This window comes from Spermophilus citellus, assembly GCF_964194105.1.
Source record: "Spermophilus citellus genome assembly, chromosome: 1".
Classification (NCBI taxonomy): Eukaryota; Metazoa; Chordata; class Mammalia; order Rodentia; family Sciuridae; genus Spermophilus; species Spermophilus citellus.
In genome coordinates, this window is record NC_138182.1 from 191,350,551 (window position 1) to 191,365,570 (window position 15,020).

General features: G+C 41.5%; 2 protein-coding genes across 19 annotated transcripts in view; one reads left to right on the top strand and one right to left on the bottom strand.

Moving 5' to 3' along the window:
* SMIM33 (small integral membrane protein 33) overlaps positions 1 to 15,020 on the bottom strand; it is a gene marked incomplete at its 5' end in the record, with an annotated part of 73,766 nt that overhangs the window by 22,185 nt on the left and 36,561 nt on the right. For 6 of the 18 annotated variants that reach the window (XR_014021517.1, XR_014021518.1, XR_014021520.1 and 3 more), the window contains one exon: positions 828 to 891. The exons of 10 other annotated variants lie outside the window; for them this stretch is intronic. Of the gene's footprint in view, positions 1 to 827; positions 892 to 9,627; positions 9,695 to 15,020 lie in introns of all 18 variants that reach the window. 2 more of the 18 variants (XR_014021526.1, XM_081290493.1) reach the window with 2 other exon arrangements.
* Positions 6,970 to 15,020, top strand: part of DNAJC18 (DnaJ heat shock protein family (Hsp40) member C18) — a 29,262-nt gene continuing 21,211 nt past the window's right edge. Inside the window, exons 1-2 of the mRNA XM_081290446.1 lie at positions 6,970 to 7,102; positions 9,038 to 9,224. Of these exons, the coding sequence (XP_081146572.1) occupies positions 7,063 to 7,102; positions 9,038 to 9,224 (227 nt within the window). The 5' untranslated portion in view covers positions 6,970 to 7,062. The remainder of the gene's footprint in view (positions 7,103 to 9,037; positions 9,225 to 15,020) is intronic.

The window sequence follows — 15,020 nt, forward strand, 5'->3', positions numbered from 1 at the left end:
GACAGGATCTCCCTAAAATGCCCTGGCTGGCCTTGAACTTGTAATCCTCCTGTATCAGCCTCCTGAGTTGCTGGGATTACAAGTGTGCACCACCATGCCTGGCTCCCTTGTACATTTTTTAACATTCCAGAAGCTTTCCAGCTTTCTTTGCTAGGCCAAGCATGCATACCTCTTTCTGCTTCTGTGGGAAGCTCTCTGAGAAATGTGGGAGAGGAACTTTTTATTCAGTCTGCCTTTGTTCACCTATTTTATTAAGTGGGGTTGAGGTAACTGACTGACCTACTCAACAGAAATGAGACACAAGGGACTGTAAACAGAGACCAATCATCACCAATAAAAAGGTTGTTTTTTGAAGTGCTGGGGATTGAACAGTCACCTTACCACTGAGCCACATTCTCAGCCCAGGCAATACAAAGTTTTAAATCTGTAGAATAAAAACAAGGGAAGCACAATCCATTTTGACTAAGAAACTCCAGGAGTGAAAGCTGAATGAAATTCAAGTGTCCTCTGCCAGCATGGATACACTTCATTTTGGCTCTGAGCATGAGATGAGGCACTGGGAAGATTTACTTCAAGGATAGGTCTTTAAGGTCCAAAAACCCACACATTTGACCTTTGACTGACATTGTGTTTGTGTCCTAGAAACATAATAAAGGATTGCAGACATACTGTGAAGTCATTAAAAAGAAAGGAAATATCTGTTTTCTTAGTAATAGTCATGTCTACCATGTCATTGGTTTGGAAATGAATCAAGACAAGTCATCTGTGTGTATCTAATCTACTGCTAATCGGCAGTTTAGGACACAGGGAGAATGGAGCTTACTCACCTGCAGGAACAGTATGCTATTTTCTTCTGGCTTTGACTTCATAAAGTGGTATGAGACAGAATGTCTAGAACAAAAAGTTTTGTTTTATTTGTCTCAGTTAAACTATAAAATACTAGGCATGGTGGTACATGCCTATAATCCCAGGAACTCAGGAGGCTGAAGCAGAAGGATTGCAAGTTCAAAGTCAGCCTCAGCAATTCATATAGGCTCTCATCAAGTTAGCAAGGCCCTGTGTCAAAATAAAAAATAAAAAGGACAGGGGGTGTAGCTCAGTAAGGTGCCACTGGATTCAATCCCTAGTGCCCAAAACCCCTCCAAAAAACTATTAAAGTGGGCTAGGCACGGTGGCACACACCCATTGTCTCAGTGGTTCTGGAGGTTGAGGGAGGGTGGAGGGAGATACTAAAGAGAGCTTGTTGGGGACTAAAGGTGTGTAGCTCAGTGGTACAGCATCTGCTTTGCATGTACAAGGCTGTAAGTTCAATCGTTAGCACCAAAAATAAATAATAAAGTGAGGTGGCTGGACTACTTGGCTTTCACTAACTTCTTTTGTTTTATATCCCACAGTTCTGTGAACTCTAGATCTAAGAAAAAAAAAAAAATGAATGAATGAATGAAATGAATCTGTTGAGCAGAGTTTACTCTGGTGGGAGCCAGAGACACAACCTAGGTGTCACTGGCAAGTCTTTAACATTCTTAGGAATTCCTTCTCTCCTCACAAGCTACTGGGTAGGTAAAATGAAATAACAAGTGGAGATACTTGGGAAGTAAAGTACTCATCAGCAATTGTAGCAGACAGTCTAAAGCAGTACCACCCAGGTCCCACTTCAGGACTAAGATATTTGTTCCCCAATTGCAGCAGTGTGCTGGCCGCAGAGAGCTTTTGGCTGCTTGATGGCTGGCTGGTGGGGGTGAGGGGAGGGATGAAAACCTGGACCCCTTGCCTCAATTTTCCCCCCTACTCAATCCTGTTCGTCTTACTCTTCACAACTGTAGTTTTCAGAAGCATCACCAATAAACCCTCAGTAGGCAAATCTCAGCATTTCAGTCATTTCCTAGAGGATCCAACCTATGTAGCAATACTACAGCATTTTTTAAAAAATAATTCACATACATTTGATTTATACCACACTGCAAAAGGCACATGACTTACTAGTCAGTTCCAATACAAAAATTATCACTGGGATAGAACCCTCCAGGTGACATAACAATGTATAAAAAAGTCTTGGATTCTGTTTAGGGCACTTATTCAAATGCTTAGCATACTGAACTAATTGGTCAAGTGTGTGGGTCTCACTCTAGATAATTCAGTCAGCGTCTCCATTATAAGGCCACAGATTTCTCCTGACTCTGGACAATGTCCTGCAAATATGAGCTGTTAGTCATAAGGTATTTATTTGTGTGGGAGAAGGGGTGAACTGGTATTAATATCTTTGGGTTTAAAAGTCTCTTACCCTACTGCTGAAACTGCAGTACCACATTAGCCATGTTGATTTTCCTGCTGCTAAGTAAACTTTATACTTTGGGAAGGGGTTGAGGATGAACTCAATGCTGAATTCTGCTCTTGAGCAAACTATGTTAGAGGGGGTTATTTGGGAGGATACTTTTATTTATGCAAATACAAGACCCCACCTCTGACAGGAAATCCGAGTGTAGCCTTCTGCTGCCCTTGCAGCTTCCCTAAGACCACATCTCCTCCTTGTTGTCTAGACAACAGGATGGTGGCTATTTACAAATGACTTCCTCCCTTTTCTGATATAGGACTACATGGTCCTAAAGCAGGAGCAAGTGGTGGGGTGGGGAGACTTATGTAAAGTGTCCTCTCATTTATTCCCCAATCCTATGGGAGGGCAACCAATACACCAGCTCAGGCACACAGGCCCCATGGACGGGAGGACTGTTTTCCCAGTATCTTTCTTTCAGGCCTGGATGGGGCAGAACTCAGTCTTACAGGGCACATCGAAAACCTCTGGATCAACAGGAAAAATTCACTACAATTCAACAAGTATTTTTTTAAAGTAAGTGTAGAAAATGGGAAAACCTGGCTGCAGGCCTCCTTGGCCTAACTTTGGCACACAATTTCCCAAAATCAGGCTATTCCTAAAAAATTCTATGTGAATCTGTCGGAAAACATTTATGACTCTTTTTACCAGTCTTTCCTGGGTTTGTGGATATCCTCCTTTTTATTTTATTACTAGGGGTTAAACCCAGGGCTTTGCACATTCTAGGAAAGTGCTCTACCACTGAGCTATATTCCCAGGACTTTTTATTTTGAGACAGGGTCTCACTAAGTTGCCAGAACAGCCAAAACTTGCAATCCTCCTGCCTCAGCTTTCCCAGTACCTGGAATTACAGGTGTGTACCACTATACCCAGCCTTTCTTCCAGTACCTGGATTCTGCTCCTAACTAGTTTCTTTATTCATGGTACCCCTTCTCAATCCTGCACTCCCCCTCTCAGCCAGATACCCATGACTTCATGATATTGAGACATCTCTGAGTACCTGTAGACTTTAACCATGTGATTCTGGCTCCAAGTTGCAGTCCATCTCAGCTGGCCATCTTCTCAAGCAGGCTGTCTACCCTCCCAGCACCAAAAAAAAAAAAACTTCCTTATATACAACCACCTGCTGGATGTTACTGATTAGGTTCCTGAGCCACAGATCACAAGTAGCTCCTTCAGGATCTAGATTTCTGTAATCACGCTGCTGCCTGGAATATATAAGCTGGTCATAGGCCCAGGGTCCCAGCATAGAGCCTTTGACTCATCTTATGGTTTGGGTACCTCCCTTGCCACTCAAGAGTATAACAATCTAATTTTTTTTTTAAAGAAAGAGTGAGAAAGAGAGAGAGAGAGAGAGAGAGAGAGAGAGAGAGAGAGAGAGAGAGAGAATTTTTTTAATATTTATTATTTTTTAGTTCTCAGCGGACACAACATCTTTGTTGGTATGTGGTGCTGAGGATCGAACCCGGGCTGCACGCATGCCAGGCGAGCGCGCTACCGCTTGAGCCACATCCCCAGCCCCACAATCTAATTGTGATGGACATTTCTTCTCATATTTTTGTCATCTTCTGCTCTTTCTGAAATATGGGATAATCACTGGCTTTGGCTGCTGGTTCAGTGGTTAGGGTGAAGGGAAAAGCAGCTTTCCCGCCATTCTTGGTAGTGTTATGCTCTTTCCTACTTGTAGTAATTTTGCCACATATATATGTTCAGGAGTCCAGTTAGTCATAACCATGACCTTATGACATACTCCAGTATAGACATGCCCAGTATACACTCCTACATTTAAAAAAATATTCTTCTTTAGTTGTAGATGGACACAATGACTTTATTTATTTATTTTTAGGTGGCATTGAGGATCAAATCCAGTACCTCACCTGTGTTAGGTGAGCACTGTACCACTGAGCCACAACCCCAACCCTACATCCCTACTGTTAATTTGCTATAACAAAACACACCAAAAAATGATTTCTTGCTGGGCACAGTGGCACACACACCTGTAATCCCAGCTACTCAGGAGGCATGAGGATCATAAGTTTGAGGCCAGCCTGGACAATTTAGTGAAGCCCTATCTCAAAATAAAATTTAAAAAGGGGCTAGGGCTTGGCTCACACTTGTAATCCCAGAGGCTCTGGATGCTGAGGTAGGACTATTGTGAGTTCAAAGCCAGCCTCAACAAAAGTGAAGCACTAACAACTCAGTGAAACCCTGTCTCTAAATAAAAAATATAAAATAGGGCTGAGGATGAGCTCAGTGGTCAAGTGCTCCTGTTTCAATCCCCAGTATCCCCTACCCCCCCCAAAAAAAAAGGGCTGGGGAAGTAGCTCAGTGGTAGAGCATCTACTATCATATACGAGGTCCTGGATTCAACCCCCAGAACCACACACAAACACACACAAACACACACAAACGTTTCTCTTTCACCAAGCTAGTTCATAATGGTTGGCTACAATGTATTAAACACATACTACATGCAATATAAGATACTAAATACAAACACTCTTATTATATTCCATAACAATCTTATTCAGATCTCTCAACAACTATGCTAATTCTCCCTGCTCAGTCAAATGAAAATGATCCAATATCAGTGCTTATTGGGATTGGGGGCACTGCAGAGCATTATCTTAAGGACTTGTTTTGTAATTGATGCTACAAATGACACAAGCATTTAGTGGTCAATTAGTTTGGTAGTTTTCAAATAGTGGGTTTTTTTTTTTTTCCTTTAGTAGACCACAAAATGTAAGCCAGAAAAAAAGCAGAGCTACTTTGATTGAAGAAGCAAAGAAAGGTAAGATGCTAGAGCCTTCCCTGATGTGCCTTCCTTCCCCTTCCCACTCTCTATATAAGATCCCAGAGACAGGGTTGGGGATGTAGCTCAGTGGTAGAGCACTTGTCCAGTACTGCAAGGCCCTAGGTTCAATTTCCTGCACTGCAAAATAAAATAGATAGATAGATAGATAGATAGATAGATAGATAAAATTAAAACCACCAATCTAATCTAATCTAACCTCATACGTGAGATGTATGTGAGGACTTGGGTTCAAACCCCAATATAATTCCCATCCAAAAAATTCTATAAGGTGGAAATCATCTTACAGGTAAGAAAACTGAGGCCAAAGGAGAAGAAGGGAGTTGGCCAGGGCCACACAATGATTTGTTGCAGGGAATTGCTGAAATTGCATGCCATTTGGGACTTTTCCTCTTCCAGTTCCTATCCAGGGTTATCCATCATCACCACACCTACCCCACTCCCCCAAAAGCCTAAGTAGCTGCTGCTATCATAATTGATTTAGTCTTCTTGGGTGAAGCTCTGAATGAATTCCAGTTTTTTTTTTTTTTCAGGTGTATTTTTGTTTGTTTTTGAGATGACAGTTTTGCCATTTCCTAGATCTGATCTTTGGACATTCCAACCCACCCACATCTTCCTGCGTGCATGAGTCAGTGAATGAGGATACTGTAGCCAATAGAGCCATCCAGACCTTTTTCTTTTTTTTCTTTCTCTCTTTCCTTCTCTCTCTCTCTCTCTCTCTCTCTCTCTCTCTCTCTCTCTCTCTCTCTCTCATATTTATCTTTTAGTTGTAGTTGGACACAATACCTTTGTTTTATTTATTTTTATGTTGTGCTCAGGATAGAACCCAGGACCTTGCATGTGCTAGGCGAGTGCTCTACTGCTGAGCCACAACCCTAGCGCCTCTCTATCTAGCGCGCTCGCGCGCTCTCTCTCTCTCTCTCTCTCTCTCTCTCTCTCTCTCTCTCTCTCCGGGGATTGAACCCACTTGCTTTACCACTGAGTCACATCCCAGCCTTTTTTAAAAATTTTATTCGTTTATCTTTGTTGTTGTTGTGTTGTTTATGTTTTTTGGTACCAGGGATTGAACACATGGGCGCTTAAACGCTGAGCCACATCCCCAGCCTTTTTTATTTTTTTGAGACAGGGGTCTTGCTAAATTGCTTAGGGCCTCACTAAATTGAAGCCGGCCTTGAACTTGCAATCCTCCTGCTTTAGCCTCTGCAATAGCTGGGATTACGTGTGAGGCCCTGGGTTCGATCCTCAGCACCAGATTTGGTACTTCAGAAAAGGAACCGGCCAAAGAAACGCCTGCGTGGGAGAAAAGTCTCGAGCACTGGGTTCGATCATTAGCACCACGTAAAAATACACAAATAAAATAAAGGTATGCTGTCCATCTACAACTACAAGCGCGTTTCTACTTCATTTTTCTAATTCTAATTTCGTGGCTCTTAAGCTCCCCCAGAACTGGAGTGTGCACCCCACAAACCATCTCTAAATCTCTGGGGCCCAACACAGACTTCACACTGAACAGGAATTGGTGTATTTTAAAAAGGACATCCTGAAGAGTAGAGTCAAATTGACACCCTCTACCCTATAGATTGCGAAGCTCTTCGCAGGCAGGACGCTCAGTTGCGCCTCCTTGGATGCACTGAGGTAAAGGCAGGGCAGAAGCCGCTACTCGTCTCTACAGGTGAGGAAGTGTCGGTAGCTGCGCAGTGGTCGTTTAGCCGCACCCGCGCTATTCTCTAGGTCGAGCCCCTTGGTCAGTTTGCACCTCCGCAGACCTTTCTCGTGAGGCCTGCCGGGAATTGTAGTCCGGTGCCCCCTGTAGCCCATACAGACAACTACAATGACCAGCGTGCCCCGCGCTCCGTGCCCCCCTTCTCTTTCAGCCTCGGGCGCCCAGGAGGCTGCAAGCATCTGCTGACTGGGAACGGATATGGCGGCCACTCTGGGCAGCGGGGAGCGCTGGACCGAAGGTACCAGGTCCTGGCTTGAGGGTGGGATAAGGTGGCATTCCGGAGAAATCAGGGATGGGGCTCCTGAAAGAGCATAAAGGTTGAGATCCTGAGCTCGAGATGAAGGATGGAGGCCTGTAAGAAGATGCTAAGCTTAAGCAGCATTCCGAAAAGGGTGGAGGACCGCCCAGGATACAGGCCAGAATCCCGGAACGGGAACTCTGGCCTGAGCTAGGGCCCCGGCGGGAACTTAGAGTCACCGGTGACGATTTGTTGCCTCCGGCCCCCCAGCCCCGCCCTGTCCCGTGCCCCGCCCAGGGCCCCCGCGGCCATCCTGCCCCTCCTTCACCAGGGTAACTGGAGGGTCCCCGGGTGCTGCTGCTGCGGTCTCCTGCAGCTTGCTATCTTAACCTTATCTATTACCCCATCAAACTGGGCCGCACGACCCTCAGTCCTGGTTTGATCTTGCCCCTGCAATATGAATCAGGACCTATAGGCTGCCCTTTTCCATCCTATAGCCAAGCAAAAAGTATTGATCCATTACTTACTGTGTTGAACCTATAATGGGGATTTGACAGACATGGGCCTCTGAGCCAACAGAACTGTAGGCTCAATGAGAGAGTTTGAAGGGTTATCTACTAATTACAAAACAAGCCCAGTAAGCCTTGGGCTAACATAGCAAGGTTGGGGGTTTGAAGAACACTGATAAGGCCCAGCATAGCCCTGAGTGTCAAGGGAGGCTTCTTGAAGTAAATGTTACAAATGATGGTATGAAGGATTCATTGGAGTTAGGCCCACTTATAGGAGGAGTGTCAGGGAGCAATGGGTAGTCACTGAAGGATGTTAAGCAAGAAATGATGTTTTTAAAGCCTTTCCCGGATTCTCCAGACAAGACTATGAGGCTCTGCTCTCTTTGAATTCATGAAACTCTCTTTACATTCTGCTGGTGTTATGATTTATTGAATCCTCTCCTATTAAACTAACCTCTTTGTGGTTAGAGTAGGTCTTATTCCTACATTCCCCCCTGAACTATCTAGCCAAGTTTCTTGGTATATATAATTGTTAGTTTAAAATAATTGAATTTCTCTCTACTTTAAATCTTAGAAGTAAGAGGCATTGCAACAAAAAGTTTCATTTTCTGAGCAATGTTGCTTCTGACCATGGAGCAGAGAGAAATAAATTTCCCCCTGTATTGCACTAGAAGCAGGGTTTTGAGTAGATGCCCCCTTTTCTGACTTTATTTGATGATTGACCATTGTTAAGTATGGTAGACTTTCTATACTTCATGTTTCTTTTCTTTGTTCCTCTTTTTCCCTTTGTAGTACTGGGGATTGAATCCAGGGGCACTTTATTACTGGCCTACATCCACAGCCCTATTTATTTATTTACTTTTTAGTTGTTGATAGACCTTTATTTTATTTATTCATATGTGGTTCTGAGAATCGTACCCAGTGCCTCACACATGCCAGGCAAATGTGCTACCCCTGAGCCACAGCCCCAGCCCTGCCCTTTTTATTTTAAGGCAGGGTCTCACTAAGTTGCAGAGGCTAGCCTGGAACTTGTGATCCTCCTGCAGACTCCCAAGTTGCTGGGAATATAGGCTGTGCTTCATATTTCTAGCATTTCTAAGTTTTTCTCAGCTGCTTTCTCATATTTTCTGTAATAGTTTTCCAGGAAAGATGTTTATTCAGCTTTGTGTAGATACTCAAAAGTCAGCATGTTGGGTATATAGCTTATATAAAGCATTTGCCTAGCGTGCTCAAGGCCCTAGGTTCACTCCCTAGGACCACTCCCCTGCAAAAAAAAAAAAAAAAAAAAGTCGGCATAATGTCCTTTGCCTCTTCCTAATACCTTCCTTCTCTTGTCTCCAAGCAACCTCTAAAAGAGTTAAGGCATATAGCAAAGTTGATTTGCAGAGTCAGGCAGAGGCCTTATTGAGAAGCTATTACTTTGCAGCTTATATTGATGCAGTTAGAAGAAACAAATACCCAGAAGACAAACCTCCTGAGAGTCATGACCCCTGTGGTTGCTGTAACTGCATGAAGGCACAGAAGGAAAAGAAGTTCGAGAATGAGTGGAATCAGAATCGACAGGGTGAAGGGAGCTCCACTTATACTGAGGAACAACTGCTTGGGGTACAAAGGTAAGCATGTGGTGAGATGAAATGAATGATTGTATGTAAAGTGCTTAGAAGAATGCCTGGCACAAAGGATGTTCTGTGTAAGTATTGACATTATTATTTCTATTTTTAAAGCACAATAGCTTCTTGATCTCATAGGAAAGACTGGGTAGAAGAGGAATATTGAATATCGGGTATAATGTGAGCTGTCTGCCCTGCTATGGCTTTAAGAAAGGCAGAGGAAACCAGCTAGACATTACAGATATCTATTAGAACATTTTATCTAACAACCAGAGAATACACATTCTTTTCAAGGATACATGGGATTATTCTTCGGAATGGACCATATCTTAGGTCAAAACAAATCTCGATAAATGTTAAAAGATTGAAATCATAAGCCATGATTTCATGGTGGTGGGATGCACACCTGTAATCCCGGTTGCTCAGGAGACAGAGGCAGGAGGATCGGTGGTTGAGTGCCCCTGGGTCAATTCCTGGTGCAAAAAAAAAAAAAAGGAAAAAAGAAAGAAAGAAATCATACAGTGTTTATGCTGCGAAATTGATAACAAAAGGAAATTTGGTATACTTACAACCAGTGGAAATTAAACCACAAAGTCCCCAAAAACAATTATGTCATGGCAGATTAAAAAATCCCTGTTTTGGGGGGTGTGGTACTAGGGATTGAACCCAAGGTCTTGAGCATGCTAGGCATGTTGTACCACTGAGCTACACACCCAGCCCCTAGAAAATGCTTTAAGATGAATGAAAATGAAAATACAATATACCAAAACTATGGGATGCAACTAAAATACTGCTTACAAGGAAATTTATGACTATAAAATTATGAGTTTTGTTTTTTAGTTGCAGTTGGACACAATACCTTTATTTTTTTTTACTTTTATATGGTGCTGAGGATCGAACCCAGGTCCTAGAATGCGCTAAGTGAGCGCTCTACTGCTGAGCCACAACCCCAGCCCCTACTTATGTGTTTTTTTAAAAAGACCATAAATCAGTAACCTAATCTTCTACCTTAAGAAACTAGAAACAGAACAAACTAAACACACACAAGCAGGATAAATAGAATAATGTAACATAGAAATAAATGAAGTAGAGAATGGAAAAACAATAGAGAAAGTCAATAAAATCACAAGGTAGTTCTTTGAAAATATCAACAAAATTGACACATCTTTGGATAGACTGGCCAAGAAAAAAAGAGAGATGGCTCAGATAACTAAAATCAGTAATAAAACAGGGGACATCACTACTACTACAAAAATAAAAAGGATTTTTTTTTTTTTTTTTGGTACCAGGGATTGAACCCAAGGGCACTTAACCACTGAGCCACATCCCCAACGCTTTTTATTTCTTTATTTTGAGACAGGGTCTCACTAGGTTGCTTACAGCCTCACTAAATTGCTGAGGCTAGCTTTGAACCTTCAGTCCTCCTGCCTGAGCCTCTTGAGTCACTGGGATTAGAGGTGAGCACCACCACTCCTGGCTAAAAAGGATTATAAGAGAATACTATGAACAACAAATTAGATAACCTAGATGAAATACACAAATTCTTCTGTCTGGATTGAGAAATAATGGAGGAGAGGGTGCCAGGAAGGGTGGGCACTATTAAAACACAATATGTGCATGTATGAAAAACATCACAGTGAGCCAGGTCTGGTAGTGCATGCCTATGTATCCAGCAACTCAGGAAGCTAAGACAGTAGGATCACAAGTTTGAGGACAGTCTCAGCAACTTATTGAGACCCTGTCTCAAAATAAAAAGGGCTGGGGGTATAGCTCAGTGGTAAAACACCTCTGGGTTTTATCTCCAGTACCACAAAAAGAAAGAAAGAAAGAAAATGTCATTGTGAAACCTGTTAATTTATATGATTAATATTGGTTAGTATGTATTTTTTAAAAAATTAGAAAAATTAGCTTGGTGTAGTGGTACATGCCTATAATTCCAGCTACTTGGAAGGCTGAGGCAGGAAGATCACAAGTTCAAGGCCAGCTTGTGCAACTTAGTGAGACCCTGTCTCAAAATAAAAAATAAAATGAGCTGGGAATTATCATGTGTGAGGCCTTGAATTCAGCTGACTTCACTGGTAATTCTACCAAACATTATTTATTTATTTATTAGTACTAGGGATTGAATTTAGTGGTGCTTAACCACTAAGCCATATCCTTAGTCCTTTTTATTTTTTATTTTGAAACAGCATCTCACTAAATTCCTAACCACTAAATTGCTGAGGCTGGTCTTGAACTTGTAATCCTCCACCTCAGCTTCCCAAGTGTATGGGATTACAGGTGTGTGCAACCATATCCAGTTCTACCAAACATTTGAAGAATTAATCCTTCATAAACTCTTACAAAAAAATTATGAAGTTAATACTTACAAACTCATTCTGTGAGGCTAATGTTACCCAAACCAGACAACACACACACACACACACACACACACACACAAATAAAACCACTGGGGCTGAGGGTATAGTTCAGTGATAGAACCCTTGTCTAACACACATGAGGCTCTGGGTTTTATCCCCACCACAAAAGGGGAAAAAAAGGAAAGAAAGCAAATCTATTAATCATTATCCCTTTAGATATAGTTCCAGAAATCTTTAATAAAATACTAGCAAGCCAAATACAGCATTTTGTAAAAAGAATTATGCACCTTGACCAACTGGAATTCATCCCTGTTTAGAAACATTACATAACACAAAAATCAATCAGTGTAATATACTGTTAATAGAATAAACAACCAAAAAAAAATGCACACTCATTTCAATATTACAGAAAAAAATATTTGACAGACTGGGTATAGTGGTGCATGCCTGTGATCCCAGCTACTCAGGAGGCCCAGGGAGGAGAATTGCAAGTTTGAAGCTACTCAAACTGTACAATTTAGGGAGATCCTGTCTCCCTAAGGGAATGTAGCTCACAAATAGAGTGCTTGCCTAGTATATGCAAGATTCTGGGTCCATTTCCTACTACTCCACTTCCCACACAAACACAAAAGCATTTGACATGATAAAAGCTCTCATATTAAGAGAACTTCCTCAATCTGATAACAGTCATCTACAAAAAATCCATAGCAATATTATATTTAATGTTAAAAATCTCTGTTTTCCCACTATGATTAAGAAAAAAGACAGGTAAGATCTACCCATTACCACTTCTTTTTTTTTTTTTTTAAGAGAAAGCAAGAGTGAGAGGGCAGATGGGGGCCACACTCACTTTTTTTTTTTTTTTAAGAGAGAGTGAGAGAGGAGAGAGAGAGAGAGAGAATTTTTAATATTTATTTTTTAGTTCTCGGGGGACACAACATCTTTGTTGGTATGTGGTGCTGAGGATCGAAGCCGGGCCGCACGCATGCCAGGCGAGCGCGCTACCGCTTGAGCCACATCCCCAGCCCCCCCCCCTTACCACTTCTATTCAGCTTTTTTTTAGAGGTACAGGCCAGGGCATTTAAGCAAGAAAAAGAAATAAAAGCCAACCAAATTGGAATGAACAGTAAAATTATGTCTGTAGATAACAATATCTTGTGTATAGGAATCCTAAGGAATTGCATACACATAAAAATACTATTAGAACTAATAAGTTAAGCAAAGGTGTTAAGATATAAGATCAATATGCAAAATTAATTGTTTTTTATATACTGGCAATAAATAATCTAAAAATTAAGTTAAAATAATTTCATTTATAAATGCATTAAAAAAAACCAAAATGCTGGCCAGGAGTGGTGATGCACACCTCCAATTCCAGCAATTTAGAAGGCTAAAGCAGGAGGATCAAAGGTTTGAGGTCAGCTTCAGCAATGTGGTGTGGCCCTACACAACTTAGCAAGACCCTGTCTTGAAATTTTAAAAAAGGGCTGGGGCGGGGCGGGCTGGGGATGTGGCTCAAGCGGTAGCGCGCTCGCCTGGCATGCGGGCGGCCCGGGTTCGATCCTCAGCACCACATACCAACAAAGATGTTGTGTCCGCCGAGAACTAAAAAAATAAATAAATATTTAAAAAATTCTCTCTCTCCTCTCTCACTCTCTCTTTAAAAAAAAAAAAAAGGGCTGGGGTATAGCTCAGTGGTGGAGTACCCTGGGTTCATCCCCTATACTAAAAACTTTAAATAAAATAAATAAATAAATAGATATATAAGACTTGTACATTATGAACTATAAGACTTCATTAAAGAAATTAAAGAAGACCTGAATAAAGTAGAAGATATATTTTCAGAAATTAGAAGGCTTAACATTGGTAATATGAAGATAAGCACCATGGCTCATATCTATAATCCTAGCAGGTCTGTAGACTGACGCAGGAGGATCTCAAGTCAAAGTCAGCCAGCCTCAGCAACTTAGCAAGGTCCTATGCCCTTAGTGAGACTCTGTTTCAAAAAATAAATAAATGAACAAACAAACAAACAAACAATTAAAAAGGGCTGGAAATGTGGTTCAGTTGGTTAAGTGCCCTGGGTTTAATTCCCAATACCAAAATAAAATTTTGATAATATGATAATATTCCTCAAATTGATTTACAGATTCAATACAATTCCTATCAAAATCCTAGCTGTCCTTCTTTTTAAATATGTTTGAGTTGTTGATGGACCTTTATTTTATTTGCTTATTTATACACAGTGCTGAGAATCAAACCCAGTGCCTCACACATGTGAAGCAACGCTACAACTCCAGCCCCTAGCTGTCTTTTTTAATTTTTGTTTTTGGTAGTATTGGGGTTTGAACCCAGGGACTCACACATTTACTAAGCAAGAATTCTACCACTGTGCTACATCCCCAGTCCCTTTTAAATTATTTTTTTGAGGTGGAGTCTCACTAAATTGCCCAGGCTAGCCTTGAATTTGCAATCCTTCTGCCTCTGCCTCCTGAAAAGCTGAGATTACAGGGGTGCCACCACACCCAGCTCTATCTGTATTTTATTGAGAAAATTGACAAGCTGATTCTAAAATTCATAAGGAAATGCAAGGGACCCAGAACAGACAAAACTATTTTGAAAAAGTGGAACAAAATTGAAGGACATATGCTTCCTGATTCAAATCTTAGCACAAAGCTACAATAATGAAGACCATGCAGACTGATATAAAGAGAGACATATACATCAATGGAATAGAAGTGAGAGTCCAGAAATAAACTTTCATATTGATTTGGTGGGGGTGGGGGGGTGGGACGGCACTCAACCACTGAGTCACATCTCCAGCCCTTTTTGTATTTTATTTAAGGTTTCACTGAGTTGCTTAGTGCCTCAGCAACTGGCTTTGAACTCTAGATCCTCCTGCCTCAACCTCCTGAGCCATTGGCATTACAGGCATGCACCACTGTACCTAGATGGACCATTGATTTTTTTTTTAAGTTGTTGATAGACCTTTATTTTATTTATTTAAATGTGGTGCTGAGAATCGAATCCTGTGCCTCACACATGCCAGGCAAGTACACTACAGCTGAGCCCCAGCCCCAGCCCACTGATTTTTTTTTTAAATATTTCTTTTAGTTGTTGATAGACCTTTATTTTATTTATTTATATGCGGTGCTGAGACTCAAACCCAGTGCCTCACACATGCCAGGCAAGTGTGCTACTGCTGAGCCACAGCTCCAGCCCCTTGGACCATTCATTTTTCACAAGAGTGCTAAGACATTCTCATGGAGAAAAGAGTAGTATTCAACAATATTGTTGGAGCACCTGGATATCCACTTGCAAAAGAATGAATTTGGATTCCTACCTTGAACCATATACTTAAATTAACTCAAAGACCTTAAGACCTAAATATAAAAGCTGAAACTATACAACTCTTAGAAGAAAATATAAATGTAAGTCT